This window comes from Plecotus auritus (genome assembly GCF_963455305.1).
Source record: "Plecotus auritus genome assembly, chromosome: 9".
In the NCBI taxonomy this organism is placed as follows: domain Eukaryota; kingdom Metazoa; phylum Chordata; class Mammalia; order Chiroptera; family Vespertilionidae; genus Plecotus; species Plecotus auritus.
In genome coordinates, this window is record NC_137783.1 from 68,027,266 (window position 1) to 68,044,899 (window position 17,634).

General features: G+C 43.5%; 1 protein-coding gene across 3 annotated transcripts in view; it reads right to left on the minus strand.

The window, feature by feature from the left end:
* Positions 1 to 17,634, minus strand: part of ARHGEF12 (Rho guanine nucleotide exchange factor 12) — a 230,774-nt gene that overhangs the window by 108,400 nt on the left and 104,740 nt on the right. For 2 of the 3 annotated variants that reach the window (XM_080687470.1, XM_080687469.1), the window contains 4 exons: positions 6,466 to 6,644; positions 4,822 to 4,899; positions 4,531 to 4,650; positions 2,492 to 2,632 (listed from right to left, as the gene is read on the minus strand). In XM_080687470.1, coding sequence (XP_080543596.1) covers positions 2,492 to 2,632; positions 4,531 to 4,650; positions 4,822 to 4,899; positions 6,466 to 6,644 — 518 coding nt within the window. The remainder of the gene's footprint in view (positions 1 to 2,491; positions 2,633 to 4,530; positions 4,651 to 4,821; positions 4,900 to 6,465; positions 6,645 to 17,634) is intronic. The other variant, XM_080687471.1, reaches the window with a different exon arrangement.

Below are 17,634 nucleotides of genomic sequence, written 5' to 3' on the forward strand. Positions count from 1 at the left end.
CGGGGGACCTCAGGCCATGCCCCCTGCCCGGCAGGGCTTGACGGGGGACATCAAGGTGCGCCCCCTGCCCCGGTGCTGGGCCAGGGGACCTGAGGCTGAGCCCCCCGCTCAGCGAGGCTTAATGGGGGTGGGGCCGGTCTGGTCTGGATCTAGCCCAATGGGGGGGCCAGCTGGGTCTGGGACTCGTGTGATTTTGAGGCACATGTGGGTGGGCGGGGACTTGACTCTGGGTCCCGTGGTGTGCCCCAGACTCTGACAGGAGGAAGATTTTCATATACATTTTACAAATTTTCTTTCATCTCTGACACTTCTATTATAGAGAAAGGGCAAATAGCAATATTAAAATATTTTCTCTAATTAATCCCCTTTTGATGTGCACGAATTTCGTGCACCAGGCCACTAGTACTTACTAAACACTAATTACGTATCAAACACTCTTAATTCACTGGAATGCCTGTTTCTACATTTGCTAATTCACTCTATTTTATAAAGTATACTAGAGGCCCAATGCATGAAGATTCATGCAAGAATGGGCCTTGCTTTCCCTGGCTGCTGGCACCGCCTTCGCTCTGGCCCAGAGCTGCCTTTCTGCCTTCCCATGCTGCCCAGAGGCCCGGAGTGGCTGGGGTGGTGTGGGATGCCTGTGTCGTCGCCATGGCGATGATGCAAGTGTCCCGCCCACAGCCGCTCGGTGCCCGCATATGCAAATTAACCCACCATCTTTGTTGGGTTGATTTGCATACTCACTCCTGGTTGGCTGGTGGGTGTCGCGAAGGTATGGTCAATTAGCATGTTACTCTTTTATTAGGTAGATACATCTAAGCCATAGATTTTATTGTAACATCACTCTAAATACAAAATTCACAATTTTCTTTCTTATGACTTGTTCTAAATCCCTACGATATGCCAGGCTTTGGAAGAATAAAGGTAAACAGGACAGTCCCTTTGCACTCAGACACTTCCATCTAATGGTAGGACCAAGCCATGGAAAGAGAAGGAAAAGCAGCACTAGAGCAGAAAGGAGAGCATGAGAAGGGCACCCTCAGCTAATGCTGGTACAGGTGATGCGTGGGCTTGCCTGTTTCTGAGATGAACGACAGCCATTTCCTCCATACCCTAACATATCAGGGAAACTTCTATTGCTCTCCCAGGCAAGGCACTTTCACACAAAAGTGCCTTTGCTTATAGAGTGCTCGCACCCTGCACCTTGGTAAAGGCAACTCACTTATCACCTGGGTAAGTTTGGCAAGTTAGTTAACTCCATTTGGCCTGCTTTATCTTTTGTAAAGTTATGATAACAACAGTACTACATTACATGGCTGTTTTGAGAATTAACTAAGATAGGGATGTAAAACACTGTGACAGCATATTATATGTATGCATAATAAACGTTAGCTGTTACATTTTTTTAACTTGAGTCAAAACTGGATTTCTTATTAAAACCTTTAGCATACCCAATCATAAGACTCCTACTGTCATCTTTCTCTCTCACACACACACAATTCTCATATTTTCTTTGCATGAGGAACTGAGTCATTGGGCCTAAGTCTCAAAAGGTGGTTGGGATGATGGCTTAGGCCAGTAGCTTTCCTTTTTTTTTAGTAGAACCTTCAGTAAGGCAGGAATTTTACTGTTAAATATAATACGTGGGTGTGTCTCTGTGTATGTGTGTGTACATGTATACATGCACAAACAACAAAGTCAGAAGGAGTAACACCACCTCTACATGCAAAGCACTCTTATTTCCTATTCTTTTTTTTATATGCTGGTCCCAACCAACTAAATTGATTTCATGAACCACTTTTTAAAATGCTGCATTAGACTACTTTGCTCATTACTTTAAAAAAGGGTGATCTATTTGTAAGTCATTATTCTATCATTGCATACTACTTACAAAGAAATGCTGAGTAACACTGAATTTAACTTTTAAGTATTCATACGACTATGAAGCCACATCATATTCTACTTCAAATATTTTATCTTTTAACAAATATCCAAGTTCATCTAGCAATTTCTGGGTTAATCAAGAAACTGATACTAAACATGGGCTATTAACATAAGTCTACCTAATAGAACTACTAAGTCTTTTCCTCTTTGCAACGGCAAAGGGCCCCATGTTTCAAGACTGAGTAATTCTGACCACAAATGGAATATCAACATGCTCTTAAAGATATCAACAGCTGGACTCCCGGTTCAGTAAGAAAGCACTTGTGTTATTAGCTTTTCTACCCTCAAACAAGATACCTGCTGGGAAATTCCATCTCCTCTAAAGAAACATGTGTCAATGGTGTGCTAGGGAAAAGTGAGCTCTGGAATTAAAAGCTCCTGTACAACCATGTCCAGAATTTCTGCTTATCCAATTGCTACATTAAAGAGGGCAACAATAAAAATATAAGCAGGAAGATAACATAACTCTAACTCATGCAACTTAAAATTAAATCTAGAGAGCAGCTTTCAGAAGAACCCAGGAAGACAGAGATGTGGAACTTACATCTGCATTGTCACTGCTGGGCCACGATGCATCTCCACTGCTATAGTCAACTCTGCCTAGTCCGTCACCAGAATCTGCTTCCACCTCACTGACTGCTGGTGTGTCACTGAAAGGCTTGGAGGATGTAATTACAGCTCCATCCTAAAATAGTTTAAACACAAACACATTAAAAAGACTTTCACTGTGGATTGCATAAAGAAATCAAGTTGCACTACAATTTAAAGAAGAGCGTTAACATCTGGCCAGTTTGATGTGATCAAGAATGCTTAAATATCTAAAAGTTAAAAACATAAACAATTACTAATTCTGTGGTTCTAAAATGGCAATGATCAAAGACAGTTTAGTAAGGAGGAAAAAAGTTTGAATTTCCATATAGAACATAAAGGTAAAACAGTTTGTTAAGCTACATGATTTCTATTTCCTGCCCATTAGTAAAGATTATTACACATAGCATCTGGTTCACTGCCTTTCAGAATTTCAGTAAATCACAAATACTGAGATACAATGCTATAACACAATGATAAGCTTTTAGATCAGGAACCACACTATTACTATTTGAAGACAGTAAGAATGCTGTCTTTGCTCAGTAATAACAACATAAAACTGTCAACATAACTGAAGGGTAATTCTAAAAACATCTATGGATGTTTTTGGAACTGAAAGTGATGAAAAAATAATGTGTAATAGAAAGTATACTAACCCAGCAAGTCAGGAGACCTTATGACTGTGACCTTGTGTAAGTCATGTAACCAGCTTAGGCCCTAGCTCTCACCACCTTAGCAAAATGACATAAAAAGTGCTGTCAGTGCTCTGAACCTGGCTGTCACTGCCAGGCCTAACTGAGGAAGAAGAGCAAATCAACAGCTCTTACTGCTTTTAAATGATATAGGCAATTCACCCTTTTTGCTTTAAAATGAAGTAAAGGAGCTTTTCATATCCCCTATCTGAATATTATCTATAATAGAGGATTTTGTAAATTGTCCAGGACGCCATCACAGTAACAACCAAACAGCAGGCTGCGTGGGGCGATAAGGCCAGCAGCGGGGTTAGTGAGGGACGACCAAATGACTGAACAAGCAGGCTGTGTGGGGCGACCAGATCCGCAGGGGGATTAGTGAGGGATGGCCAGGCACGCAGGCAGGCAGGTGAGTGATTAGGAGCCAGCGGTCCAGGATTGTGAGAGGGATGTCCGACTGCCAGTTTAGGCCGGGATCAGGCCTAAACCGGCAGTCGGACATCCCCCAAGGGGTCCCCAATTAGAGAGGGTGCAGGTTGGGCTAAGGGGAACCCACCCCCTGTGCACAAATTTCGTGTACCAGGCCTCTAGTAGAATATAAATCTGGTTGAGATTTAATGCTAAGCTATTTTTTTCTAATGACACCATCATCTCCATACTTAATACTTACGTACCAAATTCAGTTGAAATCTATTTTAAAATTACAATGAGATGATAGTATTAGGAATGTGAATGTGCTTTGAATTCATAAGACTGGGCTTAAGTTCCAGTTCCATTGCTTCTGAGCTACATGATCTCAGCAAGTTATTTAATCTTTCTGAATTCTTTAAGTGTGTGTGTAAAATGGGGGGAAACATCAGAGCACCTAATCTAAGAGGGCTGTTGTGCAGACTAAGAAAATGCCTGTCCAAGTACTTAGCACAATGCCTGTTAATTTGTAAAATCTTATAACTATACTTAAAAACATAATTGCAGAAGGAACCTCAAAAATGTAAATATATATATATATATATATATATATATATATATATATATATATATACATACACACACACATACATTTTAGTAATTTGTCACATCAAAGCAAAAGCAATCTTTTTGAAATTATTGTGGAAAAAAACATCAAATCATGAGCAAGGCAATAATCAAAGCCACATTTCTTTCAATGAACCATTATTTCTGCCATGCCCTACGCAGGGCCTCCTTTAGGAAATAACTTTTGCAGCAGGCGCTACGGCGCTCTCTGGCGTGCTCACAGAGCCTGCTCCAGCACAGGCAGGGGAGGCTCTCGGGGTGTTGCTACCTGCGCGGGGCCAGCGGCTTTGGAGAGCTGCTCCTGCAGCTGAGGGAGGAGTTTCTTGGCCTCTTGGATCTCTTTTAGCAACTTTGGGGTAGGTGCTCGGTTGTAATCTTCCTGCAATAACTGAAAAGTTATAAAAACATTTTAATAATTGATTGCTTATGTCAAGAAAATAGAGAAAGTCTATTCTTAGTCAAATAGTTGATGGCACCAATCCCATTGTCTGCCTGCAACTCTGAGAAGAAGCCAGTTGCATTCTAACTGCCTGGACACAGCCCTTTCCTAAGGCAGTACCTGCAGCCGTTCCTGTTCTTTCTGTAACATTTTTCTCAGAATTTCTACTTTCTGGTTATGAACCACATTGTTTTCCTCCTAGAAAAAGATAAAAAAAACCAACAAACAAAAAAGAACCAATACAGGGAAAGTGAAGCTAAAATAAATAAGGAAAAGAGACATATAATGCTATGCCCCAGCTCTGGTTTTCAATATCTATTACGATTTTCTTTATTTCCATCACTTATAAGGATGGACTTTTAGACATGACACTAAATGTAAAAGATTACAGGGAAATTTTAGCCCTTTTCACTTTTACTAAACTAGGCTCAAGAAAACATTAAATACTTATATTAGTTGGAAAAATGAAGTTGGCTTAAGTATAGGAATAATACTTAGACTTTCCCATCTTTAGATCATTATTGTCAGCCCCCATGCATGGCTTCCTACCTGACCTCACGCCATCTCTCTCCTTGTTTTATAACCCTTTATTTAATCAAATTAGTCTTCCTAAAATCCTGTTATAACCACATCACTCTCTTGCTCAAAAGAAATTTTAATGGATCTCACTGCCTATCTAGTTACGTATAAAGTAACCTTGTAGCTGTGAGTTTTCTGAAAATAAATAGTCCTAAGTTTTCAAGCTCCTCTCCCACTACATAAATCCTTAACAGGCACCAGCTACTTCCAAAAGGTATTTGGTGCTTTCCTGGCTCTTCCCCTCTACCTCCTCTACCTGAGCTACCTTCGTTTCCATTGCCACCACTTACATGTTACCTGTTTTTCAAGGCTCAATTAATAAAATAGCTTTCGGCAAAGTCCTTCCTTATCACAACTGGATGTACTGCCCCCGCCCTTGGAATTCTTATAAAACTTACTATTTTCCCCTCATGTCACATTCTGCCTATGTATTGTAATTACTTGTATACACTTGACTCCATCTTAAACAACAAAGGTTAAGCATCTACTATACGCCAAGCACTAGGAACTTTTTTCAGAAACTAGGGGCTCAACAATAAACAAAACAAACAAACAAAAACCCCATGTTCTTTCAAAGTGTGGACCTTGAACACAGGTTATTTTAAATATTTTTGTGAGAGGCAAATGGTTTTGTGTATAGTAGGTGTTTAATATTTTTAAAATTAAATATCCTATCCCAATACTCAGTAATCATTCCAAATTACAGCTGACCCTTGAACAATGTGCGAGTTAGGGATGCCAGCCCTCTGTGCAGTCGAAAAGCTCTGTGTGACTTTCTACTCCCCCAGAACTTTACTAACAGCCTATTATTCACAGGAAGCCTTACCAATAACAGAAACAGCCTATTAACACATATTTTGTATTTTACTTGTATTAAATACTGAATTTTTACAATAAAGTAAGCTAGAGAACAGAAAATGTTATTAAGAAAATCATAAGGAAGAGAAAATACATTTACAGGGCTGTATGTATTTATTGAAAAAAAATCCATGCATACGTGGACCTGCACTATTCAAACCCATATTGTCTAAGGGTCAACTGTATTATGTAATTATTATATTAGAAAGTTATTTTCTAGAATCTTGAACTTAAATTTGCTTATCAGCTCAATACCACAAAATTCTGAATATCAAAAGTAAAGGCATTATGCAACTGAGTATTTACAAAGACATTTCCCACTCTTACCCCCATGAGCACAGGACTAGTAATTCTCTCCATATTCCCAGATGCTCCAGGTGAGTGAGGAGATGTCATGATAGGAGACATATGTCCAGTGACGGATGGCTCTACTTCAGAATCAGCAAGTGGGATCTGGGGCATCCCAGGGGGGCGTCCCTGAACAGTGAGAGCTACATAGGAACCAGCTTGGGTGGGGAGAGAAAAGAAAGGGAAAGTAACTCTGTAAACAAGTTTTTACAGCATTTCACTACTTAGCCTTTACAGTTCTAAAAGTATCTAGTCATGTGAGAAAGCTGCACCGACTGCTAACCACTGGTCCACATAAAAACAACCCAATGTCTTTTTTATGAATCCGCTAAGAATCTAAAAGAACAATGTCATTTTCAGATAGCAAATTACTACTTATATTACTTAAAAGCAAATAAAATGTATAACCCAATTTTTTAATTAAAGAGTGAATATCAACCATCTACTAATGACTATGATTAATTAATTTCTGAAATGCAAAGCCCTAGCTGGTTTGGCTCAGTGGATAGAGCGTCGGCGGGCAGACTGAGGGGTCTTGGGTTTGATTCCGGTCAAGGGCACATGCCCAGGTTGCAGGCTTGATCCCCAGTGGGGGTGTACAGAAGGCAGCTGGTCAATGCTTTTCTCTCATCATTGATGTTTCTATCTCTCTCTCTCCCTCTCCTTTCCTCTCTGAAATCAATAAAAATGTATCTTAAAAAAATTTTCTTAAATGCAAATTTTTAAAAATCATTTTAAGATGATATTAGGCAGAGTTTAACTAATTTTCTAGAATATAATGATGCAATTTTAAATTAACTTTACTAAATAAAATTGACAAAAAGTATCCCACAAAACCCTCAATAAATAAGTAATGAGTTTAATTTTTAAAATATGGAGAAGACTGATGGGGCAAGATGGCTATGGGACCAGGAGACTTGGTGCCCGTGCTCCCAGCCCGGCTGGACTTACAGCTGAAATGCTACACGGCTGCCTGAAAAAGTGAGAAGTGTAGCTGACTGGACATATGTGTCTAAGGAGCACTGAAGAAACAGCATAGAGACTGTAAGAGGGGGAGCCCCCCGGGGCGGACACTCGGCTGAGGCCCAAGTGATATTGGCTGCAAAGTGCCCTCCATGCAGGGACCCCCAACCCCAAGCAGCAGAGACTGGAAGGAACCCACACAACATCAGGCAAAGGGGCCCAGGGGGCTCTGCCTGCCTAGGAGGCTGGGTCCTCCCTTCCCAGTGACAGAATGTGCCAGGTGCTGGCTGACCCAGGGGGAATTCGCCACAGGCTCTGACTGCAGAGGCTGCACAGCAGTGTTTGGCTCAAAACACACGGGGCCTGAGGGCTGCACCCAGCAGTGATTTGAAGGACGCTGGGCTTTCCTGAAAGGCTTATGCAGAGCCCAAAGAGCAACGGCGTGGGGAGGGGAAGGGGAGTCCCCACCTGTAGTGCAGGGTTGGAACCCCTCCCGCACCTGTGGAGCCACAGGGCCTGCTCCAGCCTGCAGAGTTGGCAGCAGGCAGATCGGGGATTTTATTTTATTATTTTTTTAACCTCACCCGAGGATATTTTTCCACTGATCTTTAGGGAGAGTGGAAGAGAGAGGGAAAGACAGACAGAAATATCAATGTGAGAGAAACACATTGACTGGTTGCCTCCTGCACGAGCCTGACCAAGGCCCGGCCGGGAAAAGAACCTGCAACTGAGGTAAGTGCCCTTAACCAGAATGGAACCTGGGACTCTTCGGTCTGCAGGCCAAGACACTATCCACTGAGCCAAACCAGCGAGGCTAAATAGGGGATCTTAAGCCTGCACCGAAGAGAGTGAAAGCACAAGTAGAGCTGGGATAATTGGCCCCAGCTTTACAGAGACCAGCCATGTGGAGATTTCAGAGTCCTGAGTGGGGCTGACTTTGCAATCCCTTCTGCTTGGACCTGTGGCACAAGGGCACCCGGTCCTGGCAGAGCTGAGTTTTTCTGATGGTATCCCTTGGGAAGGCTTCTACTGCGGAGACAGAGGAGGGAGAGCTGGCTTTGTGACTGCATTGTGGAGAGACCAATCCAAACTCCTGTGTGTCCAGGTGGCCAGGCCCGGGAAGGAGGGGTGGAGCTTGTCTCCCCCTCTTGTGGGCTGGGAACACCCCTACCTAAAAGAGACCAGATCCCCTGATGGGCACACTTTGGTGGGGGCAGGAAAACAGCATAGAGTAGGACATCCCGAGTGTAAGACCCTCAGAGGCCATTATCTAGCACAGCCGTGGGCAAACTACGGCCCGCGGACCGGATCCGGCCCGTTCGGCTGTTCTATCCGGCCCGCGGAGCCGAAAGAGCGGAGGGTTCTCTTGCTCTCCCCTCCACTTCTTTACTTTGAATTTATATTAGTCACATAAACACTCCATCCATGCTTTTGTTCCGGCCCTCCGGTCCAGTTTAAGAACCCATTGTGGCCCTCGAGTCAAAAAGTTTGCCCACCCCTGGTCTAGCAGCAGGAAAGGCTTAGCCTGGTCCTGAGGGCGAGACTGGCAACATTCTCAATCAGGATCTCTTTTGATAAATCCCACTGAGCCAGGGCAGCAGAAACTTCTCCTGCAGAATGGGCAGCAGGCCATATCCAATCTGAGCTTGCACCGTGCCACCTGACGGGGAACTAGAGTTGGAGGATAGGGTAGAGACTGAGGAGTTTGGCTTCGCAGCAGATTCATTGCCCCTCAGTGAGTGCCTGATGAGTAATCTCTAAGCCGGGGGCCTATTAGCTCTAGCTGTGCTCGCCTGGCTTCACCCTAAAGACTCTCTTCAGAAAACACCGGAGGAAAACCAGGCAACTTGGAGTGGTGGAGGGGCAGTGCAGAGTAGCTGACATGTGGAGCAGACCTCAGAAAGCCTCAAACTGACCAAAGCTACAACAGGACACCCAGAGCCAAACGTGGACAGCTCCTAACATTGGCTGACACAAAAGTACCTCCCGGGAAGCCTGAAATCAAAATACAAAACAGTGAGTCTGATAATGTATCCACCTAGATGAATGCCACTTGGCTGAATTCAGTTGTTGTTGTTTTTTCAATATTTTCTTCTTTATTGCTTTAGTATTATTGCCATTAATATTTTGGTTCTTTTCTCTCATATCTTTTAAGCCTCCTTCCTTTTATTTTTTTCCTGTTCAGTCTTTCTTTCAGTTTACCTTTACCTTTCTTCTTTTAACCACTGCAAAACTTTTTCCCTTTCTTTCCCTGTGTTCTTATCTTTTTTTTCCACCTTTTTCCTTTTCCTACTCTCTACTCATACTTTTTGCTCTCCCTTTGTTATTTAACAATTTTTTTTCTGTCACTTTTCCACTATTCTCTTTTTATTTTATTTTACTATTAGTAATATCTTTTTCTCTCTTTTTTGTTTACTATTCTTGTTTTCTTATCTCTTTACTAATTCTCTTTACTTTTGTGACTGCTTCCTTTATCAGCACATGTAAAACAGCTCGCACAACATAGATTTGGTTGAGACTTACAGTTAGCCATCCTGAGAGGAGAGCCCACCCACAAACAGGACAACAACCATCAAGACCAAATTATAACAGGAGAGCCCAAATAACCCACAAAAGGGTTACTCCTAGGGCATACAACTCAGTAGTACAGGACACTGGGTCCCACAGAACATGTACTAAAAAAGCCCACCCCAAGAAGATTGGGAATCATAGCAAGTATATCTAATTTACAGATACAAACACAAAGAGACACCTAAAAAGGGGAGACAAAGAAACAACCCCCAACTTAAAGGAAAGGAGGTATAGCTAGAAAAATACCTAAATAAGATGGAGGTGAGAAAGTTATTGGACATAGAGTCCAGAGTAATGGTTATAAAGATGCTCAAGGAACATAGTGAGAATGACAAGGAACTTAGTGGGAACTACATCAGCATGAAAAAAGCCATAGAATTAAGAGCCAGGCAGAAATGAAGACTATATAGGACATCAAGAATACACTGGAAGGAATTAAAAGCAGGCTTGATGAAGCAGAGGATAGAATAAGTGAATGAGAAGACAAGGTAGAAAAAAAACACTCAATTAGAGCAGCAAAAAGAAAAAATACTTAAGCATGAGGACAGTTTAAGGGAACTCAGGGAAACCATCAAATGGAACAACATCCACATCATAGGGTTACTAAAGGGAGAAGACAGTGAGCAAGGGATACATAACCTGTTTAAAGTAATAATGATAGAAAACATCCCTAACCTGGTGAAGGAAAAAGCCACACAAGTTCAGGACACACAGAAAGTACCAATCAATATGAACCCAAAGAAACTCCAAGGCACATAGGCACATCACAATTAAAATAGCAAACATTAACACGTTAAGCCCCATGTCAGTCACCGGTGACTGACACTATACTTTCCGTCCAGAAGACAAAACAGGCTGGATGCTTAATGTGTTAAAGACAAAGAGATAATCTCAAGGGCAGCAAGAGAGAGATTGTCAGTGACCTACAAGGCAGCTCCCATAAGGCTCTCAAATGATTTCTCAATAGAAACACTATAGGCCAGAAGGAAATGGCATGCAATATTGAAAGGAATGAAAAGCAAGGATCTGAAACCCAGACTACTCTATCTAGCAGAGCTATTATTCAAAATTGAAGGTGAAATAAAAAGCTTCCCAGACCAAAAAAAAAAAAAGGCTAAAGAAGTTTACTACCACCAACCCTACAATGCAAGAAATGGTAAAGGGATTTCTGTAAGAAGAAACAGAACGAGAAAGGACCATAACCATAAAGAATACAAATGACAAGAAATAAGTACCTATTCTATCTAATAAAGAGGGAATATGCAAATTGACCATCACACCCATCACAAAGATGGCAGTGCCCATAGCCACAAGATGGTGGTGCCCAGTCTCCTCAGCCCCGCTGGAGTCCTCCATTCCTTTCAGCCCCGCCAGGGAGGTGGGGGTGGCAGGCGCACAGTGCGGCTGGACCCGCCCTCAGCCCCCCAGCCGCCTAGGGCCGGCACGAGACGCAGGCAAGCCACGGATGGCAGCTGCCTAGGCGACGCCCAGGCACATGCAAGCCTTGGATGTCAGCTGCCCAGCCCACACCCCAGGCACAGGCAAGCCTTGGATGTCAGCTGCCCAGCCAACACCCGAGGCGCAGGAAAGCCTCGAATGTCAGCTGCCCAGCCACCTAGGGTGGGCCTGAGGTGCAGGCAAACCTTGAATGGCAGCTGCCAACCATCCAGGGCCGCCTGAGGCTTGCTCTGCCGGCATGGCAGCAGCAGAGGTGTGATGGGAGCATCGCCTTCCCCTGATCGCCGGGTCGCCTCCCACCCCTGAGGGCTCCTGGACTGTGAGAGGGGGCAGGCCGGGCTGAAGGACCCCACCTCCAGTGCATAAATGTTCATGGACCGGGCCTCTACTCTATAATAACCTTAAATATAAATGGATTAAATGCTCCAATCAAAAGACATAGGGCAGATGAATAAGAATACATGACCGATATGTATGATGTCTATAAGAGTTAGATCTCAGAATAAAAGACCCAACCAGAATAAAAGTGAAGAGATGGGAAAAATTTCCATGCATATGGAAACATAAAGAAAAGCGTAAGTACAATACTTACATATGACAAAATAGACTTCAAAGCAAAGGCTGTAACAAGAGACAAAGAAGGTCACTTCATAATACTAAATAGATTGATCCAACAAGATGATACTACCCTGTAAACATATATACACTGCCTATAGGAGCACCTAAATATATAAAAAAGCTCTTGGAGGACTTTAAGGGAGAGATCAACAGCATTACAGTGGCAGGGGACTTTAACACCCCACTAACATCACCGGATATATCTTCCAAACAAAAAACCAACAAGGAAACGACTTTAAACGACTTACTACATCAAATGGATTTAATTGACATTTACAGAACATTTCACCACAAAACAGCAAAATATACGTTCTTCTCAAGTGCACACAAGATTTTCTCAAAGGCAGACACATGTTAGGACACAATGTAAGTCTCTACAAGTTCAAGAAGATTGATATCCTATCAAGCATCTTCTTGGATCACAATGTCATGAAACTAGTTATCAACTACAATAAAAACACTCAAAAACAATCAAACACATGGAGGCTAAATAACATGTTATTAAACAATGAATGGGTTACCAATGAGCTCAAGCAAGAAATCAAAAACATCCTGGAAACAAATAAAAATGAACAAACAACAACCCAAAATCTACGTGACCAGTGAAAGCAAACCTGAGAGGGAAGTTCACAGCAATATAGGTCTACCTAAAGAAACAAGAAAAAGGACTAATAACCTATTTAACCCTATAAATAAAAGAACCAGAAAGAGAACAATAAGAAAAGCCCAAAGTAGGTAGATGGAAGGAACAAATAAAGATCAAAGTGAAAATAAATGACATAGAAACTAAAAACAAAACAAAACACAACACAAAAGAGCAATGAAACCAAGAGCTGCTTCTTTGAAAAGATAAACAAGGTTTATGAACCTTTAGCTAGACTCATCAAAAAACAGAGAGGGCTCAAATAAACAAAATCAGAAATGAAAGAGTTGAACAACAGACACCATAGAAATTCAAAGTGTTCTAAAAAATACTACTCAAAGTATTCTAAAAAAATACTCTGAGAAACCATAAGCCGGCAGTAGGACATCCGCCGAGGGGTCCTTAGCACTGCCGCAAAGGTGGGAGAGGCTCCTGCCACCACCGCTGTGCTCACCAGCCATGAGCCCGGCTTCTAGCTGAGCGGCACTCCCCGTGGGAGTGCACTGACCACCAGGGGACAGCTCCTGAATTGAGCATCTGTCCCCGGGTGGTCAGTGCACATCATAGCGACAGTCATTCCACTGTTTGGTTGATTTGCATAATAGCCTCTTATTATATACTAGAGGCCCGGTGCATGAAATCCGTGAATGGGGGGGAGGTGTCCCTCAGCATAGCCTGCACCCTCTCCAATCTGGGACCCCTCGAGGGACGTTTGGCTGCCCGTTTACAAGGATCGGGCCATGGGGGTATGTCCAGCCTGGGTGAGGGGCTGATGGTTGTTTGCAGGCTGGCCACACCTCCTGGCAACACAAGCTCCCAGCCATTCCTATTTATCTTTTTTTTTCAGCGCCTCCTTGAAAGGAGGCCAGGGCCAGCTGGAAGCAGGTATCTGGGATTTATTTATCTTCTATAATTGAAACTGTGTAGCCTTGCCAAAACCGGTTTGGCTCAGTGGATAGAGCGTCGGCCTGCGGACTGATGGGTCCCGGGTTCGATTCCGGTCAAGGGCATGTACCTTGGTTGCGGGCACATCCCCAGTGGGGGGTGTGCAGGAGGCAGCTGATCGATGTTTCTCTCTCATCGATGTTTCTAGCTCTCTATCCCTCTCCCTTCCTCTCTGTAAAATATCAATAAAATATATTTTTTTTAAAAAAAAGAAACTGTGTAGCCTTGAGCGGAGGCCAGGGCCGGCCAGGGAAGGAGGGAAGCTTGGCTTCCTCCATCACCGGGAGCAACCCAAGCCTCCTGCTCACTCCAGCTGCCGCCATCTTTGTTGGGTTAATTTGCATACTCACTCCTGATTGGCTGGAGGGTGTAGCGGAGTGATGGTAAATTTGCATGTTTCTCTTTTATTAGTGTAGAAGATGACCTGATATTGTACACAGCAAAGACTACAGAATCCAAAACAAACAAACAAACAAAAAACAACTACTAGAGTTAAATGAATTTGTCAAAGTAGCAGGACATAAAATTCATATCCAGATATCAATGGCATTTTTTAAAAATATATTATTGATTTCAGAGAGAAAGGGAGAGGGAAAGAGAGAGAAACATCAATGATGAGAGAGAATCATTGATCGGCTGCCTCCTGCACACACCCGACTGGGGATCGAGGCCACAACCCGGGCATGTGCCCTTGACCGGAATCAAACATGGGACCCTTCAGTCCACAAGCCGATGCTCTATCCACTGAGCCAAACCAGCTAGGGCTCAATGGCATTTTTATGCACAAATAATGATCTGATTTAAAAACTAAAAAAAAAAAAAAAAAAAAAAATCCCTTTACCACTACAACTAAAAAAATAAGGTAACTAGGAATAAACTTAACCAAGGGCATAATAGACCTGAACTAAGAAAACTATAGGACATTGAAAAAAGAAATAGAGGAAGATATAAACAAGTGCAACCATATTCAGTGTTCATGGATCGGAAGAATTTGCATCATTAAAATGTCCATACCACCCAAACCAATCTATAGATTCAATGCAATCCTTATTAAAATACCAAGGTTCCCAGATCAAGAACAAACAATCCAAAAATTTATATGGAACCAAAAAAAAACCCGAAATAGCTCTAGCACTCTTGAGAAAAAAAAAACAAAGCTGGAGGGATCACAATACTGGATATCAAACTATACTACAAAGCTATAGTACTGGCCTAATACTGGCATGAGAACAGGCATATAGATCAATGGAAGAGAACAGAGAACCCAGAAATTGATCCATGCCATTAATGCTTATTTAATAGTTGACAAAGGAGGCAAGAGCATACATTGGAGTAAAGGCAGTCTCTTCAATAAATAGTGTTGGGAAAACTGGGCAGGTACATGCAAAAATATGAAACCAGACCACCAACTTATGCCATACACAAGAATGAACTCCACATGGATAAAAGACTTAATTGTAAGTCATGAAACCATAAAAATCTTAGAAGAAAACACAAGCCGCAAAATATTAGACATCTCACGTAACAGAATTTTCACAGAAACATCTCCTATGGCAAGAGAAAAAAAGAAAAAATAGTAAATAGCACTACATCAAACTATAAAGTTTCTGCACAGCTAAAGAAACCATCCTCAAAATGCAAAAGAAACCCATTAGATGGGAGAGCATATTTACTAATGCTACATCTCATAGGGGTTAATTTCCAAAATATATAAAGAACTCATACAACTCAACAAAAGAAAGACAAACAATCCAATTTAAAAAATGGGCAAAGGTCCTAAACAGACATTTCTCCAATGGGGACATATAGACAGGAACAAGACATGAGAAAATGCTCAATGTCACTAATCATTGGAGAGATAGAAATTAAAACGACAATAAGTTATCACTCACATGCCAGAATGGCTACCGTAAATAAATCAACAAACAACAAGTGCTGGTGAGGATGTGGAGAAAAGGGAACCCTAGTGCACTGCTGGTGGGAATACAGACTGATGCAGCCACTTTGGAAAACAGTATGGAGTTCCCTCAAAAAATAGAACTATCATTTGACTCAGTGATCCCACTTTTAGGAATATATCCTAAGAAACCCGAAACACCAAACAAAAAGAATATAAGCAACCCTATGTTCATAGCAGCACAATTTACAGTAGCTGAGATCTGGAAACAGCCCAAGTGCCCATCAGTAGATGAGTGAATAAAAAAAACTGTAGTACATTTACACAATAGAATACTATCCTGTATAATAAAAGCCTAATGTGCTAAGTGTCCACTTGTCCAGTCGTCCATTCAACCAATCAAAGCATAATCCTATATAATAAAGAGGTAATATGCATATTGACCCTCACTCCAACACACAAGATGGCCACCCCCATGTGGACACAAGAGGGCCGCCACAAGATGGCCAGCAGGGGAGGGCAGTTGGGGGCAACCAGGCCGGCAGGAGAGGTCAGTTAGGGGCAACCAAGCCGGCAGGGGAGGGCAGTTAGGGGTGACCAGGCCTGCAGGGGAGGACAGTTAGGGGCAATCGGGCCAGCAGGGGAGCAGTTAGGCGTCAATCAGGCTGGCAGGGGAATGGTTAGGGGGCGATCAGGCTGGCAGGCAAAAGCGGTTATGGGCAATCAGGCAGGCAGGCAGGAAAGCGGTTGGGAGCCAGCAGTCCTGGATTGTGAGAGGGATGTCCAACTGCCTGCTTAGGCCCGATCTCACTGGCAGTCGGACATCCCTCGAGGGGTCCCAGATTGGAGAGGGTGCAGGCTGGGCAGAGGGACACACACACCCCATGCACGAATTTCATGCACTGGGCATCTAGTATGCTAATGATATGCTAAGGCCACTCAACTGCTCGCTATGATGTGCACAGACGCTCCGACCAGTAGGTTAACTTGCTGCTGGGGTCCGGTCAATTGGGACTGAATGAGACGGGCCGGACATGCCCTGGAGCCAACCTCCCGCATCCCTCCCTGGCCAGCCCAGATCGGCCCCGATCGGGACTTGGCGAGACGGGGCCAGACACGCCCTGGAACCCTCCCGCAGTCCCTCCCCGGTCCCAATCGTGCACCGGTGGGGTCCCTTGGCCTGGCCTGAGCCCTCTCGCAATCCAGGACCCCTTGGGGGATGTCAGAGAGCTGGTTTTGGTCCGATCCCGCAAGCCAGGCTGAGGTACCCTCATTGGTGCACAAATTCGTGCACTGGGCCTCTAGTGTGGCTATGAAAAAGAAGAATCTCTAACCCTTTGAGACAGCATGGAGGAACCTGGAGAGCATTATGCTAAGCAAATAAGCCAGCCAGAGAAAGACACGTATCACATGATCTCACTCATATGGAATCTAATGAATAGAGTAAACCAACAAACAAAATAGATCCAGGGACTGAGATGCATGGCACACACTGATGGATCTCAGAGGGAAGAGGGGAGAGCTGGCAGGCAGAGATCAACCAAAGAACTTGTAAGCATCTATACATAACCCATAGACACAGACCACAGTGTACTAAAGACCTGGTGGGGGGCGGGCCAGGGTGGAAGGGGCAATGGGGGACATTCTATAATACTCTCAACAATAAATGGATAGATTAGATAGATAGATAGACAGACAGACAGATAGACAGACAGATAAAGTCTGTTGCACCATAAAATCCTATCTAATAAAGAGGTAATATGCAAATTGACCGTCACTCTAACACACAAGATGGCCGCCTCCATGTGGACACAAGAAGGCCACCACAAGATGGCCAGCAGGGGAGGGCAGTTGGGAGGGACCAGGCCTGCAAGGGAGGGAGGTTGAGAGAAACCAGGCCAGCAGGGGAAGGCAGTTGGGGGTGACCAGTCCTTCAGGGGAGGGCAGTTAGGAGGGACCAGGCCTGCAAGGGAGGGAGGTTGGGAGAAACCAGGCCAGCAGGGGAAGGCAGTTGGGGGTGACCAGGCCTGCAGGGGAGGGCAGTTGGGGGCAA